The sequence below is a fragment of the Diadema setosum genome, chromosome 5 (genome assembly GCF_964275005.1).
Source record: "Diadema setosum chromosome 5, eeDiaSeto1, whole genome shotgun sequence".
NCBI lineage: Eukaryota > Metazoa > Echinodermata > Echinoidea > Diadematoida > Diadematidae > Diadema > Diadema setosum.
This window is the reverse complement of record NC_092689.1, coordinates 30,206,866-30,226,906: the sequence shown is the minus strand read 5'-3', so window position 1 is coordinate 30,226,906 and position 20,041 is coordinate 30,206,866. Positions and strand designations below refer to the sequence as shown.

Below are 20,041 nucleotides of genomic sequence, written 5' to 3'. Positions count from 1 at the left end.
CAACAAAGACATACAGCATGTATAGATAATAATTTTGGGACATTAATTTTTACATCGTTGTAAAAAAAATTTGTTAGATCTTGTTCAGTATAATGGGAGTGCACTGTATGCATTAAAGTTTTGAATGTGGAGTACCTGTGTGTTTGCTGTGCAGCTCTGCAGATCTTTTCTCTGTACTTACGGAGGCTATACAATGTAATTCACCGTCTGTTTCAATTAACACCCCGGAATTGAACCCACCGTTTGATATTAAAAGAAAAAAAAATGATAATGCATGACTAAAACCTTGAATCTAGATAGTGCATCCAATTGCGTTCTATCTGTCTTTGTATATTTCCCACAATTGTTCTGCTCTGTTTTTAGCTCTTCGAGAGATGCAGGTTATTCGTCAGTAAACGGCAGATATTCCGTCCTTGCTGTACCTCATCTTAGCCACCTTGTGGGCCCCCCTGTTTTGCCAATGGTGTCAGATGAGTAAGGGTCGCGACCCTTACAGGGGTCTGTGCCACTTGTGTTTATTGTTCCCTTTTCTTCTTCAGTGCTTGTTTCGCTTGTTTATTTTTTTTCAATCTTTTATTATATGTGAAAGCTGCATCTTGATATTTCACTCTTGCACAGCCTGTACTAAATTTTTGTGCTTTGTTAGTCCATTGTTTCCCGTTGAATGCCCTCTCATTTGAGAGGGTGAAGTGAGGAAAAGCGGAGGTTGTGCTGCATTTTGTGCATCGTGCTGATGTAAAGTTTATGCAGCGCTTATTAGTGAATTACCTCTTTTTATTCATGTTTCCTGTAATATTTGGAGTAAAATCAAACAGATTGGTCAAAGCCTCGATTAGAAATGCGCTGACATCTTATCTTATAACTGCTATTGTACCATTCTGACTCTTTGTTGTTGCTATACTCATCAAGATCAACTTGGTATTAGAATGTCATAAAGCGTAAGTTAAAAAAAAAAAAAGAGAGAGAGAGAGAGAGCACACATGAAGTCATTCAAACCCTCACAATGCTTAGCTTGTAGATGTAGATGCCATTAACTTGTAATTATCAAATAATCTTGCTCCTTACTTCTCTCATCATCATCCTCATTTTTTTCTCATTTAGATCGGGAAAATGTATACCAAATGTTCAGTGGAAAAAACTGCTAAGTGCTAGACACGTGCTATATTATGTCTACACACACCATTTAAATGTGTTTTGTGTTTGTGTGTCTTTTTTCCTAACAATGTATGTCGTCCTACTTTGTGTGGTATTGTTTTGTCCTGTTCACAGCTTCACAATAACAACAACAAAAAAATTATTCATTCAAACCTGTCTTCGTGACCACCTGTCTATAGCAGCCGCCTTCTGTGTACAACCACTCAAAACAATTCCCTCGGAGAGAAGAAGCATTTTATTTGTGAACCTATAGTGGCCACCTGTCTTTAATGGCCATTTTTTCTGTCTCACTTGAGTGGCTGCTATAGCTGGGACAGGTTTGACTATACCTTTCTTTGTCGAGCAGCACCCCCCCCCCCTTCCTTTTCCAGTTCTTATATGGGTGAATCAATTGGCATGGGAGGAAGGTAGCCGATTAGAATGATGGTACAAGGACTATATTTAGATTTATCTAGTGTTATGTCTAGACTGTTAGAGATAAAAGAATAAAAAACAGAAACAACTCAACATAACAAAAAGAAGTCTGGAACCCACTGTTATTACCTGTAGTGAGAGAGAAAGAGATAATACATTTGTATGTCTTTGTTTTCATTTTTTCTTACTTCATGCCAGGGTCTTTTAAAGTCTTAAGTGATAAGGAATACCCATAGTGCCACTTCACTTTGGTAAAATGTTGGCACACACAAACATGTGTGTATCTACAATGTAGGTTTGTGCGCTGGCTCCATCAGTGTTTACAATGTTTCCATTCAAAGAATGATTCTGCAAGTAAAATATTCACAGTTAAAATGTGAATATATCAGACATGATGAATACCATGATCTCAGTCTTGGGGCACACTCACCTTTAAAAATTTGCAAATGACTGAGCCAAGCTCTTATCAGGTCCTCCAGTACTATTTTGATGAATTTTTTGTGATACCACTAAAAAAGTTGTATGCAACAGCTGTCTAATGAGCTCTTCCCATTTTCAGAAAGGACCTTGTGGAAAATGAAAACAAAAGCTTATGTTTTGTCTGCATCAGCCAAAGCAAAAATGGGGAAAAAAAGTACCTTTACTGTGTCATGCCAGAAAATGTCTTGTGTATTAAAAAAAAAAATGTAGTGCTGACACTTTACACTTTATTCAAAGATTTTTTTTATTTATTTATTTATTTTTTTTTTAGATATGAAGTTCAACATGCAGGTGTGTGTGTAGGGGTGGGGGGGGGGGGAGTGCAGGCCTTATGTTTTAGGGGAAAGGTGATGGATTATGGTGAGAAAAAGCATGGCAGAAGGGAGGGGAGGAACGTATAGAATAGGATAGTATCACCAAACAAATAGCCAATGTCAGTGTGGCGAATGAGTTGGGAAATTCCCATACAGTAAGGTCATCAGGCAGTCAATTGTTCTGTAGATTTTATATATTCATGTTCTATTTCAGGGAAATCCCCTCCCATTACCCACTTTTTCCCTTGTTTTTAAACCCTTTCAGAAAAAAGAGTAGGTCATTGGGTGGAGAGAGAGAGAGAGAGAGGGGGGGGGGGTGGGGGAACAACAACAACAAAATATGCCAGTATGATTCTTTATTGATTTCATAATTTTAGTATTACGGCATGGTAAAACACAGTAAGCTCCTGTCCTGGACTATGATGTGCCCACTTTAAGTGAGAACCTGTGAACATTGTGAAAATTCTTGGCATCTGCATAGGAAATCCAGTGAGAGAAATGTGTGGCACACCTTGAAATGAACTTGCTACATGTATAAATTTATAAGTACGCAAGTGTATTCAACTAGATCAAGGTATGATGATCATCATTGATAGAGTTTAAAGTCTGTGGTAATTCCCGAGTTAGTTTGACTTAGTTCATGGAACCACACGATGAGTGATTAGGAGATTCTGTCCTTAGAGGAAGTCCTGTTGACTGCGAAAGTGATAGACAGTTCAATCAATCATATCCTACTAAGATTTGTGACATTTTCAGTGAGATATTTTCTAATCCAGCTTTTTTAGACTGCACTTAAAGAGACTTTCCTTCATCGGTAGTTCTGCTCATCATCAGCCATTTTGATATTGAAACTGCTTCTGATATAGACTTCCAGGTAATACTTGTAACACATGTACAGGTAGCAGCTGATGCATTGAATCTGTATTCTCGTGTGCCTGTATTTGTGGGGAGGGTGCTGTTTACCATGTGCCAACTTTAATCACAGTTCTTCTTCTGCATGATTCCTGGCATCTACTCTACCTGTACATTGTGTGTTGTCGTTTCTTTTGTCCTCGATGTCTTCGATCTGTGTAAGTTTGTGTCACCAGTCAAACCTCTTCTTACATGTAACACTCTCCACTGCATGGTTATATTTTTTCCCCCATATTCCTGCATTTTGTGAAACCAAGTCCACGTATGCTCGATTAAGACATTTATATTGGTACTGGTAGTAAATAATACCATGTGGATGTCTAACCGCCGATTTCTATTCAATGTATCAAAGCTTCAAATTGAATATATGACTATTTCTAGGGTTTCTGAAATAACATTTTCCTTTTTATTCATTGTGGAAATCGCGTCTTGTGGTAACTGTTTCTTTTGATGATAATGATCAATATTCTAAAGATTCTATTTCACTGTGCTACCGTGCACATAAGTTACATGTATTTTTAATATTTCGATCCATATTGATTTATGAAAACAACCCCCCCCCCAAAAAAAAAAAAATCTTTATTAATTATTTCCATAAGTGCAATATTACCTGTCTGTGTTTTTAAGGTCTGCTGTATGAATGACGTCAACCATTAAAATGGCATTTCAAAATCTTCCCCCCTTTTTATTTCACACACACACACACACACGAAACAAGAAAATTGCACGAATCACACGTTGTGCCGGCTGCTAGTGGATATTTTGAATGTTTTGTCTTGTGTGTAACTATAACATGTTTGAACTGTGCAATCCCTTGTGAAAGAGGATATTTGCACTGCATAGATGAAATTGTGTTGTGTCTTTTAAATGTTTCCATCTCCTCATTCTGTGACTACAGAGAAAAAAAAAAAACATTAAAAGAAATGCCATGCCATCATAGAAAAAATATGCATGACTCACAAGTTTTACTGAATGATATTTGTGAATGATTAAATATGCATGTGGTGATTCAAAATTGCTCAAAAGTTTTTATGCAATGCATATAATTCTGTTTGATATGCATCATGTTCTTTGTATGTTAATTGCCATGTCATTAGATAGAACGAAAGAGCAGAGGGTATATAGAATTTGTATTTTCCAAACACTTTCATTAAAGGGAAGATAAACCCCAAGAGCAATGTGGATTGAGTGAAAGCAGCAACATTAGTAGAACACATCAGTGAAAGTTTGAGGAAAATCGGACAATCGATGCAAAAGTTATGAATTTTTAAAGTTTTGGTGTTGGAACCGCTGGATGAGGAGACTACTAGAGGATATGACGTATGAGTGGACAACAATACAAAGAAAATATAAAGGAAATTCAACAAAAATTCACTTTTCTAGAATCATGAAAGAGCAATGGACCAACCTCTTTCAGAAAGCAGGGGGAATAATTGCTACCCTTAACATATGTCAATATCAAGTTGATGGAATTTGTAATTTTCATGAAAAATGGATTTTTGTAGAATTTTCTTTATATTTTCTTGGTATTGTTGTCCACTCGTACGTCGTACATCGTACTCGTACGTCATAACCTCTAGTAGTCTCCTCATCCAGCCGTTCCAACACCAAAACTTTAAAAATTCATAACTTTTGCATCGATTGTTCGATTTTCTTCAAACTTTCAGTGATGTGTTCTACTAATGTTGCTGCTTTCACTCAATCCACATTGCTCTTGGGGTTTATCTTCCCTTTAAACCTCAGCATGTCTTTGCCTTTATGTCTGTGTGTTAATTTGTAAGTGTGTGTGTGTGCTCAGTTATGCAAACATGTAGTTGTATGGTGCTTCAGATTTTCATGTAAACATGAAATATAGTATTTCATCAAGTTGTTTAGAGTGTTTTGATACAAGTGCAGATGAACAAAGTCTGAAGTTCAGCAGTCCATATGAGGCCACTACGATTTTTGGCTGCATAGTCAATTTCTTTTTTTTTTTTTTTTTGAACTAGCACTATTATTGTGTTTGAATTGTGTTCCAACAACTTGGACAAATAGCCTAGTATACTTTTAATAGTATGACTTGTTGAATTAGGTGTAATTACAAAGTCATTGAACCATAAGACACCATGATTAAAATGTAGTTCACAGATGTGTACATTGTCATTAAAATGACCCATCAACACTAATGCCTCATAAAGTCACACAAATGTTGATTTTATGATTTGGGTTTCATCAAATTTTCCAGACTTCAGTCATTGGACAAGGATTTATGGTCTGTCCTATCACATAATTTCTTTTATAAGAAGTCAGATTGAAGGTATAGAATAGAGTTTTAGAAAATAGAAAATGTTTAGATGCAGCTAACTGAGCAGGAGAGGAGGATTTAAAGCACAGTTGCTCAGATTAAATCACCATGAGTCGCATGCCCCAAGAAATCTGGAAAGTTTCACATTTCCAAACATTCTGAAATTCCTGAATTCGGGCATAAGGTAGTTGGGATACAAAACTTTGATTGGTATTAAAACTTACATCAAATTTCTCTCTCTCTCTCTCTCTCTTTGCCAAGTCATCTCATCTTACAGTTTTAATTTCTTTCACGATATCTGGCTTTGTCAGGGTAACATGATGATAGTCAAATACTTTGCTGGTTCAAAGTGTATGTTCTTTAATGGCTTCCAATTGAGGTAGATCAATAAGACATTTTTAAAAGCAATTTAGCAGGGTTTTCTGCAAGCCTTTTTACTACTGTTCTTGCTTTAATTCTATGATTTTTTTTTCTTTTTTTTTTTGCACTTGCATTGGACTACATCATGCAGCGTTTTTGGACTCTCCATAGATAATGGCTTATTTGTTTCCTGTATGCGTAAAAATTATGATATTTAAACGAAATATCTTGTAGATCAAGGGCCTTTTGTGGTGAGATTTTTTCTCTGTTTTTTTTGAAGTCGTCAGGTTGCAAAAGTTGTTATCAATTACCAAATTCTTTCGGCAACTTGAGCATTTGATGTGGCTTCCCTGCTGCTGTGACAGTAACTGTGGTTGTTGCAGTTTGTAATGTTTGCAAGCCTCGTACTGTGATTGATCAGGCGCCATATGTATGCTTATACATTAATGGATACTTGAAATTGATATGGGGGAACAAACGGCATTTGAATGAAGTATTTAGAACCATTTTGCTTTAATGTATTTTGGCTTTCCTTGCACACTTTCATCAGCAATGACGTTGGACCTGGGTAATTCTGCTTGCTTTTCTGTCTTTTAGAGTTGTTTAGTATTAACTTTACATTGCTTTCTGAAAATTAACCAGGCTTTGAAAGTGTGTTTCTTTCCTTTGTATTAAAGTGTCATGTACATATCAGGTTCATCCTTTTGCTTTGGCATATTATGTATTGGAAACGCTGGGTATGCAGTGATATTGGAATTGACTAACTTTTTAGTGTTTACAGTTTTATGCTAAAAAAATAATAATGGGCCTACAATGGACAATGCATTCTTCACAGAGCTGTGTCATGTAATGTAGTTTGGACTTGTCTCCAACTGAGCAGTATTAAGATTTTTCATGTTTAAAATGTTTGGGACTTTTTCACAGGTGGCTGTAGACTTGGCATGTTGCAAAGGAAAAAAGTGTATTTTTATGAACAACTTCAGTGTTCTTTTGATTGTTTGAAGTGTAGGAAGCATTAACACTGTGCTGTGTTCATCTACACGTGTATGTGTTTAGTTTGTGTATCTAATCTTAATCGTTGTTGTCTTTTTAAACAATGCATATATATATATATATGCAATTTTGATGTATAAAGAAAATTCATAATATGCTTACCCAGGTAGATTCCTTGCAGCTATCATGCTTGGACATTAAAGCGCATGTTGATTCAGATTACCAGTTTGAGGTGGATTTGGTCTGATCTGTTTATGTATCTAAAACAAAAACAGAAAGTTTCTTTTGAATGTCCAGAATGAACCTCAAGTTAATTTGATTGTTTTACTTTAAACGTGGGTTGCAGAAAATGCAAATTTGTCTTCCTTTGATGATATTTTGACATTTAATGCGGAGCACCCCCTTCTTTCTTTCTTTCTTTTTCTCTCTTTGTCCACCTACCTTACATTAAGAGCCATGATCCTAGCAATTTGGACAGGCTATAATTCATTTCTTTTGTACTATGTTGCAATTCTCATTCAGATTTACAAAATTGTGCTTGCTGTAAATGAAAGTCATAAAAGCAATTTACATTCTATTTGTCGACTGAAGCTTGAAACTGATCATTTGCTTTGCTTTTTTGAGCAACAAATGAAGTTACGATTTGTTCAACAGAAAATGACATGTCTTGCTTGCTCCATGGAAATATAGCATCATTGCGTCATGAATCCATCGACTTGCTTCTTTGTTTGATTAATGTAACTTAATAGTCTTTGAAAAAAAGTTTAATAAAAGATATCAGATGCTATTTTCATCACTATCTGACCTTGTAGACCATCTAAGACTGCAGATGCTTTCTGAGAAGATACCACACTTTTTCTCTTCTTTCAATTTTTTTTTGAACCAAGATGCACAAGTTGTTTGCATCACCATTCTTTACAGTATCATAATGCTTAGATTGCTTCTATACAGAGAAAGCCCAGCTTTGCCAAAGGTGGATAGAAGTCAATGCTTTTGCCCGCACGTTTATTCTTACTCCTGTGTAGATACTGTTCTATTACTAAATCATCTGCTTTCGAATTGGTGATATGGTTAAATTCTGGTGTGAATTCATGCTTCAGCGCGTTTTGACATTAGATGGTTGCAATATTAACCATTACGTGTGTGTGTGTGTGTGTGTGCGTGTGCATATGTGTTTGTTTTCTTCACCAGCGGAGATGCACTCATTTTGTATTGCCATAAAATTCTGTGATAAGTTTGTGCCTCACTTTGTACACACCTGTCATATCGCTTGACTGTAGAAAATTAAAATGATCGTGTTTGGGAATTCCTCACTCGTAGCTTCGTCACCATCGTTACAGAATGGGAATAGTCATGTTGTAAGGGTCAAGCTACGAAATTTAAAATGGCTATTTGATTTCTTGTACAATACTGAATTTCGAATATGCCCACTATGAGCAGTTCTTCAGACTGTGACTTAGATTTTGGCCAACAAAATTCATTTTTGTGAAGCTGCAAGAAAAATGTGTGGATTAGAAAAGCTCATAACAGAGGAACAATAGATTAATAATATCTTGGATTTTGTGAGATTGGCTTTTCTTAAGATGCCTCGGCATTATTGATCATTAATTTATCCAGGGATTTCAGTACAAACAATCCTCTAAAAAGTATTTAGTACTCGTGTCTCTATATGAGGCAAATATGTCAATCTTTTCTTACTTCTGGCAGCCAGGTTAAGAATTTTAGATCAGCGTTTCTTGATGTTCGTTGTCACTTAAGAAAAGAAAAGGAAAAAAAAAAAACCCTTATATATTGCTCAACTGCTCCACCCATAGTTGCAGAGAATCAAGAGTAATGTTTTCTTCCATGTGTTTCTTTGCAGCTTCCGGCACAGCATGTCGGGCATGAACCTCGTCGAGATGGACAGCCGCCGCATCGTGACGAGCCGCGAGTGGCGACAGGGTCGGCGCGACAGCAAGGACCTCACCGTGGCGACGTCCGCCGAGTTCGTCAAGAAGTTTGGGGGCAACTTTGTGATCAACAAGGTAAACAGGAGTGACATCTTTCTGGAAGGCAATGCTGTCACAGCCAAGGGAGAGATAAAGATAAAGATAAAGGGATGGAGTTATCTTTTTATGATGGTACCCCAACTGGGTGTGCACTGATTGTTTCGTGGATAACAAGTCGCAGAAAGCACTCCAAGAGCTTCACAGAGCACTTTACACAGTACTTCACATTTCAGAGTACAATGTAGTCTGCCATTAAAGGGAGATACTTGTGTTGATTAAGAGGTTGATGATGTGCCCCATGGTTACTGTCAAATGCTGTTGTTGTTTTAGTTTTTTGTTACCTTTACATCCTATCGAGGTAGATGAACTCCATATTACAAAAATAGTAATTTGAGTGCTGCATTGGCCTTCTCCTATAGAGATTCTCATTTCACTTGATAACATACACTCTGAAGTCAGGGTTGTATCTCTATTTGTCTTGACAGTTTGATGGCTGTGGATATAGATTTTCTGGACAAATAATATTTGAGAACAAAGAAAAAGAAAGGTAGAGTAGCACCATTTACTGAATTTGAATCAGGTACACTGACAATTGGATGAATTAACCACAGTGCACTGTTTGTTGGAGCTACATTGTATGACGCATTTTACTAAAGAAGAACAAAAAACAAAAACAAAAACATGAACCAATGAGTAGGCTGTGCATTGTATATGGCTATCAATCACAGTTCATAGAATTTACTGTCCTCAATTCCCTGTGTGGATCAGCTTCATTTTTAAAAGTACAATTTGCGTATATAGCAGTGACAGAGTGGTCAGTCATTTAGGTGACACAGAGCTGCCAACTAGTACTGATTTTCAGTAATTTCTACTGAAATTGGACAAGAATACTGAAGGTTACAAGCAAATTACTGATTTTAGAAATCATTGTCTGTGATAAATTCTATAACACTGTTAAGGATTACTGATTTTCACTCAAAAAAGGTACAAATTACTGATTTTCAGCCATCATAGTACTGAAAGGCTTTTACAAAAGTTGGCAGCTCTGGTGACAGCACAAATATGGCTAACGGCCTCGATACAATACCAATGAAAGTTTTCCCTTCTGGCTGAAGCACAGATGGATGATACTGGTTATGGTAGAAACATTTATGCATCAACTGAAAGTTTGTGTTAGGCATTGTGATATGATGCGCCCTTTTTCATTCTCTGCCATCTTCAAGGTGCTGATTGCCAACAATGGCATCGCCGCCGTCAAGTGCATGAGGTCCATCCGAAGGTGGGCCTTTGAGGTCTTCAGGAACGAGCGGGCCATCAGATTCGTCGTCATGGTGACGCCGGAAGATCTCAATGCCAATGCAGGTGGGAATGGTGTTAAAATACTCTTCCCCTTTACTTTTACACAGTCATTGAAGAGTTATACTTTAGGTATGCTGAAATATGAGTGGTTTACCATTGAAACAGCACGAAAGATTGTGTAAGCTGTTTCCTGGAAATTTGTGAAGGTGTCTACTAGTTCCCTTGAGTTGTGTTGAAGGATGTCGTCTTGTTACATTTATGCAGTATATCCATCCATTATTAAATCGCTGTCAATGAATTAGCTTGTGTGAACTGTAAATGAATCAGCTGGTGTGAATCGTAAAATGCAAAATTAATGTAAGCTTGCACATGGTCTAGTCCATGATGAAGTTGTATGAATCGTCACCTTCACCCCTTGAGGACAGGCTGATTTTGCTACAACACGCATATTTCATAGACACTTGCCCGAGTGTACTCAGGACACATCCTCAGCGGGTTAAAAAGCAATTGATGTATAGTGCAAAGTGTGATAATGCAACTCCCCTACATTTCCCGTGCAGAATACATCAAGACTGCTGATCACTATGTCCCAGTTCCTGGTGGGCCAAACAACAACAACTACGCTAATGTGGAGCTCATCCTGGATATTGCCATCAGGATGCAGGTGGAAGCTGTGTGGGCGGGGTGGGGCCACGCCTCGGAGAACCCCAAGCTGCCGGAGATGCTGCACGCCAGTGGCATCGCCTTCATCGGTGAGGAAACATTTCTCCTTAACCCATTGACTCTTGTTAGGCTCTGTATGTGTGTGTGTGTGTGTTGCGTACCAATGGGCTCTTCCAACTGCACATCTGCTTTCTTAACCGATCAGAACAAAAGCTCTGAAACTATCTATGAGTAGTGATTACGCAACTCTGTTAAAGCCCTGTGATATCGCCAGAGCTTTTCGTGGGGACAGTGGTATCGTTGTACATCAATGGGTTGTCAACATTTAGGGAGATCTATCCTGATGATAAAAAATAAAGGATCCCTTAGCAAGATACTGCAGTCCACATGCACATGCCCTGTAAAGGTTATTCAAGGTCGTCATGTTTTATTGCATTGTTTTTTGTTTTCAGTCCGACAGTAATCATGTTACAATCTTGTTGACTCCAAGCTGATAATCTGTGGCTGTTTGGTTCGTGTGTGTGTGTAAACTTGATATCAGAGCTCTTACCATCCCCTATATTGTAATTTCAAGAAATGTGTTCGGTTGATTGTGCTGCAGTGTCCATCCTGTGTTGGGCTGTTTCCATGCTACAATTACTTAAAAGTAATGTGTGTTGCACAATACGTTCCTTCTGGGAAATTTGGATATTGCAGTACATTGTTCTGTTGATTACAGGTAGAGCTCTGTTGGAGTGGTATCCATTCTTCTAAATTCTCATAGCATGAAGAGAAGAAAATGAAAGAAAGGGAGAAGAATAGAGCCAGTCCAATTGACAAGCAAAGAAATAACAAACATATGGGACATGTAAGATACAAACTCTAAATTAGAAGATAGAATAAGCAATGCAGTAGCACAGTTTTATGATTGCTCACAGGCAGACATTCTCTTCTGAATAATTTGATAACCAGGTCCTCCGGAAAATGCCATGTGGTCGCTCGGCGACAAGATTGCATCGTCCATCGTGGCCCAGAGTGCCGGAGTGCCCACTCTCCCGTGGAGTGGCGATGGACTGACCATTGAGTGGTCCGACGATGACACCAAGGCAGGAAAGGTCATCAACATCCCGGATGACCTCTACCGGAAAGGATGTGTGGCAGATGCCGACGAGGGAGTTCAGGTATTTAACCCATTGAGGACGGGCTGATTTTGCCGTCACACACGTTTCCCATAGACGCCTGCTCATGTATACTTGTGACTAGTCTTCAAGGGGTTAAAAGCAGACTCACAAAAAGTAGGCCCTTTTCTGCATAGTTTGAAGAGTAAGCTCTAAGCTTTAAAATGATACATAGCTTGTTAAATTTGACCATCCTAACCCGTTAAAAAGTGATTTAATTATTAGAGAGAGTAAGGAGGTGCCGTTTTATAGAAAGGGAAGAAAAGAGGATCTAAAGATTAGGGTCTCTCAGGTGTGCTGTGCAGAAGTAACAAAGGAAAAAAAATGTCTAGAAAAAAATGCAAATATCTCAATTTCAGCTTTCTTTTAAGCTGCCTTATTTTGACAGTAGGTAGAAAAAAAGGTTACTCACTCAGGTTTATAGATAAACTGAAAAAAAAAAAATGGGTTGGTCATTCCAAATGACATATTGTAGTCTATTAAAGAGAATCCTAATCTGCAAGTTTTGGGGGTTTTGAGCTTGACAGTAACATATATACACATGTGACATATTTATGCGAGGGCTTTACAGGGAGGTCACATGGTAACATTGTGAGAGCCCCTCTTATTTTGGGAGGGATCAGGTATTATTCTTTCTGAGAGACTTGAATTTGCCATTTGTTTAAAGTGGAAATACTGAGTGTGTTGTATTGATGGAACAAAAACCTCCCAAAAAGTTGTAGCCCTTTATTTCAATTCATCCAAAGAAATTGAAAGTTGCATGGTCATGTGAATATTTTAAAGGATTGAATAGAATTATCAAAGAGCTTTCATTAAATTAGCTTTCTCACACATGTCACAAGTAATCCTCCCGCATGTCTCTGTAGATTTGTCTTATCCAAATGCAAACTCCTTTGCCCCAACTTCTGGAACTAGCTATCGGTGACTAAAGATCAAATTACCCTGTCAAACTTTATGGTATCCTTTGGAATTCCTGGATGACTGTTGCACCACTTACTCCTGCTTGGATTTTCCAGAACTCACATTATGGTCATGTTTGTGTGTTTGTTTGTTTGTTGTGCATTTATGCTTCTCTTAGAAAGGGGCCTTGACCAAATGGTATGAAATATTTTGTTGGTGTAAATGCTATGTGTATGGGCATTTTTATAAAGGATTGACTGATCATCAATTTTCATTTTGCAGGCGGCTGAGAGGATCGGATTTCCCGTCATGATCAAGGCATCGGAGGGCGGTGGAGGAAAAGGCATCAGGAAAGTGGAGAACAAGGAGGACTTTGCCAGCGCCTTCCGTCAGGTGCAGAATGAGGTCCCCGGCTCGCCCATCTTTGTCATGAAACTGGCCAAGAGGTGAGCTGATACTGGTTGATGATAGCCCCGACTCTGTTCTTCAAGATACTGAAGGGTGTGCAGTTTGTGGTGGTGTACTTCTAGGCCAGCAAAATAGAACATTTTTTGTTTTGTTTTGAAAGGAGGGAAACCTGTATTGAACAGCGACTGAAGTGTGCGGTTAAGTTTTGAGAATGATGCTCCAGTGTGTGTGTGTGGTACAGTGTTTTGATGATGTATTTAGAAGCATGCCAGAAACAGTGAGTGCTTATTGTATAGTCATGAGTGCAACATTCATAGTGCTTATTTCAGAATCTCCAATTTTGAAAGATGATATCTTTTATTCAATATTGCTGAGCTTTAGTGATTTACAGACCTGTCTCTGGCAGGAGCGAGACTGAATGTCTGCGTGACAGCCTCTAACTTTTTGATTTAAGGGTGTACCACTTTGAATGCACAGTGTATTGTATGTAAGCAAGGCTGTCTGTGGATATTACATTACGAAGTGGCATGTTACGTAGGATGATGATATGCTAATTGCATGAACAATGAGAAGACGCCTTGATGCGAACATACCGCCGGGAGTCAGTGACTACGTTCCACCTCGCTTACTATATCTTTCTTTCTTTCCTCCCCACCCCCAGCGCTCGCCACCTCGAGGTTCAGTTGCTAGGAGACAAGTACGGCAACGCCATCTCATTGTTCGGCCGCGACTGCTCCATCCAGCGCCGCCACCAGAAGATCATAGAGGAGGCACCCACCTCCATTGCCAGGGATGATGTCTTCCGGCAGATGGAGATGGTAGATTAATTACTTAAGGACCCCCTTTGGAACTCCCCCATCTCTCTCTCTCTCTCTCTCTCAAGAAACAAACAACTCAAACACTGACAGGATGTTAAAGTTAAAAAGTGAAAACATAGTTCTGGTAAGGGTTTGAGAACCCGTCTTGCACCATTTCATATTTGCTTGCAATATATATCGAAAGAGTCTACCAAGAAACTGACCTGGCTGACGCGATTTGCCGGGATGATGAGTTGTTGTGGAGTATTTTGAGATAAAAGATAAAAGTCGGTATACCAACTTTTATTCCAGAAGGATCCAGGCTAACTCAATCTCAGAGACAACTCGGCCCCATTTCAGACGATTTACATGCAGTTCGTGATTGGCATATTTTATACTTAGGCGCACATTAATTTTGTATGCGCGCCAAAGATGTTCTTTGATGCGTGCGTTGTATCAACTAAGCGAGGCTGAGTTGTCCCCGAGTCCAAGTTAGCCTGACCCCATTTTGAGATTGCGACTCCGGCAATCCTTTTCGGTTGATATTTCATCATTACCAAACGAATATCTTGTTAATACAGCGTTATTCCACACATTTCTTTAATAGGCATATGTGTACATTTTGGACCATGTTTTATCTTTAAAGTGAATAGACCACTAATAATGCACAGTAAAGTGTGTTTATTGCAAGCAAAAATGGTGTAAATTCAATGAGACACATAGGTATAGAAATGTACATGAAGTTCCCTCATCTATCAGTGAAAGAGCTGAACTCCAGTTGTGATTTATTCATTAGTCAAAGTGCTATGACATTTGGTTTGCTTTGTAGAAATCAGTGTGTTTCAAACTGCCTTTTTGTACTGTTGCAAACATTTTGAATGGATAGTGGCATTTAAGTGACTTCTTTTCAGTTAGCTTATATTCGTTATCTGTTTCCTTTGTTATATAGGCTGCGGTGAAGCTAGCCAAGATGGTTGGCTACGTCAGCGCCGGCACAGTGGAGTATCTCTACAACGACGAGGATGGGACTTTCTCCTTCCTGGAGTTGAACCCCCGACTGCAAGTGGAACATCCCTGCACGGAGATGGTCGCAGGCGTCAATCTACCCGCCCTTCAGCTTCAGGTACTGTATATGCTGTTATTTCCGTGCACAGATATATTCGCAGTTGACGAGGCCAGAGACATTTTCGCGAGATGTTTTCGCGAATTGACGCCGACGCTTACACTAATGCATGGAGACATTTTCGTGTGTTGTTCAATTCTTGATCCAACTGTGATTCGCGAAATTCGCAAAAATTAAACCCTCGCGAAAATATCAGCTTATACAGTAAACCGAAGAAAATAATCAGAATAATATATATATATATATATATATATATATATATATATATATATATATATATATATATATTTTTTTTTTTTTTTTTTTTTTTTTTAAGGGAAGAAAGAAATTGATGCATAGTTTCTTTGCAAAGCACCTTGGCTTTTATTCATTTGTGTATGTTTCCAGTATCATATTTGTCAGAAGTTGTGCGGTTGTTTAAGGTACTGTAGGTTTGTAGTATATGGTGGTTGTGTTTGGGTATATTTCTACTTTAAGAGACTAATAATGTTAATTTTGTTATGGTTGGTTTCAGACAGCTAATGGAGCAAATGGGAATTGTTTTTTTTTTTTTCTTCATAAAGATATATAGTTCAGTAAGAAATTCATGTTTTCATAATATGTGTAGTGTTATATAATGTATTTCATAGCATATGCCCTAGGTGAGAAAAACTGCAGATGGGGAAATTTGATGGGATGAGCCATCGTACACACAAGGAGGCCGTTCTCTCTCTAGATATGCCGCCAGTGTGCATGATTCTAGTGTCTTTGTTTTTTTGTGTTTGTCGAGAGATCCAATTCATCAGAGGCAACTGATGAATAGATTGCCAGAGGGTCACCTTCATTACGTTGATTGTTCCAGGTTGCCATGGGAATACCTCTCCATCGAATTAAGGACATCCGAGTGCTGTACAGCGAGAGTCCGTGGGAAGACACTCCCATCGACTTTGACAAGTGAGTGGAGATCCCTTTTTTTTGTCCTTCCTTCTCTTTTTCAGTGAAAGCAAAAAAAAAAGGAAAGAAATGCACTTCCTGTTCTGCTCTGAGATAATTCAAAGAATCATGGGAATATAAACCAATTTGTGATGAGTACTTTCAGCTGCTCCCATGGTATTAATTATTTCACGGACAAGGACGAATAGCTTGTGAATTCTTCAGAACAGCATCGAGCTGGTTTTCAGACCATGGATCCATGGACCTGTACTAGTCGCATTATTCCAAATGCCACATTGTTTTACTCGAGTAGTGTTATTGGCCACTTCGGCACGTGTGTAAATATGCAAAGAGGGGACGTGATAATGTCTTCTCATCACAACACTCCTGTTTGCTCGTACAAAAGAAATATAATAAAAAACTTTTTTTTTTAATATCAACAATCTTGCAAGGACAACACATGCCCCCTAAAGTGATCATTTGCTTCAAGACTATTTGATTTTATTATTTGATTGGAAGGATACAACTTTCTTTTTTGATTTATGTGAAATAAAAAGGATATTTGGTGAAGATTTATGGACAGATTAAGGGGAGGCTTGTGTGAGGTGATACTCCAAGGTGGTTGCTACTTTTGCATATCACTGTAAAGTGAAAACATGCAAAACTTTGGAATCCCATGACTCTCTTATCTGATATTGTAGATCCGATATGGATGAATCCTTAACCGTTCTCTTTGTTTGACAAAGCTCTCTTTATTATAAAAGAACAACGTGATCATTGTGTGGTGGAATTGCTCTCTAGAGCAATCTTGACCTTGGCCCGTAACACTGACATAGTTTGCCATCTTTTTCTGGCAGTAATTTTGTACTGAGAAAACAGTTTCTGATTTATGTTAGAATGCTTTATTTAGTTGAAAAAAAAAATGCAATGCACCTGTGTACACCCGACAGTAAGCACAGACCCACAGACCGGGCATTTTATTGTTAAATTCTTTCATTCTGAATATACATATTATAATATAACGATAACGGTTATCTGCAGATCGTTTGGCGAGATTCTTGGCAAGGTAACAACTGATAAAGTGTTTTTGTTTCTCATATCTGGCGTGACTTCACAACATCGTTCTTAAACAATCTGTATCCCCCCGTTGCATTTCAGTCCTCCGAAGCCGCCAACTCCCAAAGGTCATGTGATCGCCTGTCGAATCACCAGTGAGAACCCCGATGAGGTAAAATGAGCTCCTATTGACCAACTTGTAGTCTGTAAGATATGGTCCTGCCCCTTACAAGGAATGAGAGGTGGCATTGTGAGATGAAGTCAGTAGTGAAGTCACTGCAGGGTAAACTGAAGTAATACCATGAACAAGGACAAGACAAACATATCAAAGCTATTATCTTTGTTCTCACCGACTGCGGCAAAACTTCAGCAGCATTGCTACATTGTAGTCTGTTTCAAGTGCTTTGGAATTCATCAGACTTTGGAAATACTTCTGTTGATACTAAGAAGTTGACAAGATTTGAACCCCCCCCCCTCAAAAAAGAAAAAGAAAAGAAAAGGAGGGCAAGAATGAACAAAGGACATTGTGCAAAGCCACCAATTCTCTTTGAGATAGTTCTATTTCCTGCTTTATAGAGTATATTTAAATGTAATTTCTGTTGAGAAAAAAAAAGGATAGAAAAGAAGGCTCAAAAAGAAAGCAGATTAGTTTCGAAATTGTGTTTGTTTGTTTGTTTGTTTGTTTGTTTTTAGTGTTAACAATGTGGGGATGATTTTCAGGGTGTTGTCCTGACACTCCAACAAGCAACTTGCATTGATACCCTCTCTCAAGCCTCAAGAGAGGCATTTTATCATAGCCTTCACTTTTCTTTAATTTTGTTGCATGTGTGATTGCTTAGTCCAAAACTTAGCCTGTGTGCAGTTAGTACTGTTTCAGTGGTATGAGTTCTGTATAGGGGGGTGGAATTTCACATGATGTGTCATTAATATATGATATGAAATAAAATCCTCTTGATTCATATCATTACATCTGTCTAGATATGAGAAATTCACTCACATTAAAAAAAGAAAGAAAGAAAAAGAAGAAAAAAACATATCTTTACACATTGCCTAACTTCGCCATTATGTTTGACTGTCCAAACTGGCTACCAGGGTTTCAAGCCAAGCGCCGGAACTGTGTCGGAACTCAACTTCCGCAGCAACAAGAACGTGTGGGGCTACTTCAGCGTGGCGGCCTCGGGTGGGCTGCACGAGTTTGCCGACTCCCAGTTTGGCCACTGCTTCGCCTGGGGGGAGGACAGGGAGGACGCCAGAGAGTGAGTGTAGTCCTCCGTCTTGCCATTGCACCTTGCGTTTTACACACCTCCTCTTTCAGAGAGAGGGCTTCTGATTGGTTGATTGCAGAGAGAGGAGGAGCTTCAAAAAGTTTTATGAACTGCTGAGATAGGCCACAGACTAACAATGTGGGTGAAAAAAAAAACACCTCCCAAAAAACTAATGGTGTTAAAAGACAACATATTGAAATGGTGTCATTGATATACAACTGTAATAAAGATAATGATAATAATAATGATGATGATGATGATGATGATGATGATGATGATGATAATAATAATAATAATAAGTACAATAATAATAATAATAATAATAATAACAACAATAATAATATGGTCTTCTTTAGCCAGGGTAGCCTCTGTAATGTTGCCACTGCTCTCAGACTACCAGACGGCCCTGCCATTATTTTACCCTAGAGTTGTCATGAAACTGCATTTTTAACCTCAAAGTGATAAAAGCAATGGCTAACAGAGTCAAATCCTTTTTTTTTTTATTCTTTTTCTTTTCTAACTTGCTTCTTAGGAACATGATAGTAGCCCTGAAGGAGCTATCGATTCGTGGTGACTTCCGTACCACAGTGGAGTACCTCATCATGCTACTGGGAACTGAGTCCTTCCAGACCAACGACTTCAGCACCGCCTGGCTGGACCGCCTCATCGCTGAGAAAGTCCAGGTAGGTCATGTGATTCCTATAAACGAAACCGAGAGTGTCGTAGAGAGGTCCGTAAGGCATTTCCATGTGCAAGGAAAAATTGCGTAAAGGGTATATTCTTGTGTAGAGTTTCCACGCATCTAGCCAGTCATGAGTGTCTGATTTAAAAATGTGAGAACAGTCCTGAATTGTAGTCCAGAAGTTTGTTTTTACTCCTCGAGAGTATTGGTCTGATGGTTGTATTCTATGAGAAGTTTTCTTTATCTAATTGCCTCTTTATCTAATTGCCTCTTTTTAGGGGGAGGAGAGGGAGAATGCTACAGGCTTGCACCTTGATATTTGATTGTATTATTTTCAAAGTTTGTTCATGAGTAAGAAGGTTACATATTGTATGATTTTTGTGTTGTTATTTTCAGGCAGAGAAACCTGACCCCATGCTGGGGGTCATCATTGGGTCAATTCACATTGCCGATGCCTCCATCCAAGAAAACTTCTCCAACTACCTCAGCAACTTGGAAAGGTAAGCTGTGTATTCTGTAGCCACTGAAAGTTGATGTATTGTTCATGCAGACCTCATTTCACTGTGGTCTAATTTTACCACCATCCAGGAAAGCTCTGTCAGGTTACCTAGGCATTGTCTGCAATATTCATAATGGTTTTATGCCAGAGCAGAAGTATAATAGAGCACAATTTGGCCTACCAAGAGAGTGTCATTATGCATGAATAAAAATGAGATTCGTTATGAATAAATATGATGATAATAAAATCTTGCTTATTGTCAGTGTCTGCTGGTTTGTGTGGTGTTCACAGATTTGGCCATAATGTTGGAATAAACTTCTTGTTAAAGTAGACCATAGGAAAGAACACAAACATTGGGCTTGTATTCACCAACATTAAAC

The 20,041-nt window shown here is 38.5% G+C and overlaps 1 protein-coding gene across 1 annotated transcript in view; it reads left to right on the top strand.

The window, feature by feature from the left end:
* LOC140228674 (acetyl-CoA carboxylase-like) overlaps nt 1–20,041 on the top strand; it is a 91,247-nt gene that overhangs the window by 17,243 nt on the left and 53,963 nt on the right. Inside the window, exons 3-15 of the mRNA XM_072308936.1 lie at nt 364–474; nt 8,774–8,936; nt 10,124–10,262; nt 10,760–10,951; nt 11,814–12,022; nt 13,202–13,365; nt 13,989–14,145; nt 15,074–15,247; nt 16,089–16,180; nt 17,318–17,387; nt 18,308–18,471; nt 19,013–19,163; nt 19,559–19,662. Coding sequence (XP_072165037.1) covers nt 364–474; nt 8,774–8,936; nt 10,124–10,262; nt 10,760–10,951; nt 11,814–12,022; nt 13,202–13,365; nt 13,989–14,145; nt 15,074–15,247; nt 16,089–16,180; nt 17,318–17,387; nt 18,308–18,471; nt 19,013–19,163; nt 19,559–19,662 — 1,890 coding nt within the window. The remainder of the gene's footprint in view (nt 1–363; nt 475–8,773; nt 8,937–10,123; nt 10,263–10,759; nt 10,952–11,813; nt 12,023–13,201; nt 13,366–13,988; nt 14,146–15,073; nt 15,248–16,088; nt 16,181–17,317; nt 17,388–18,307; nt 18,472–19,012; nt 19,164–19,558; nt 19,663–20,041) is intronic.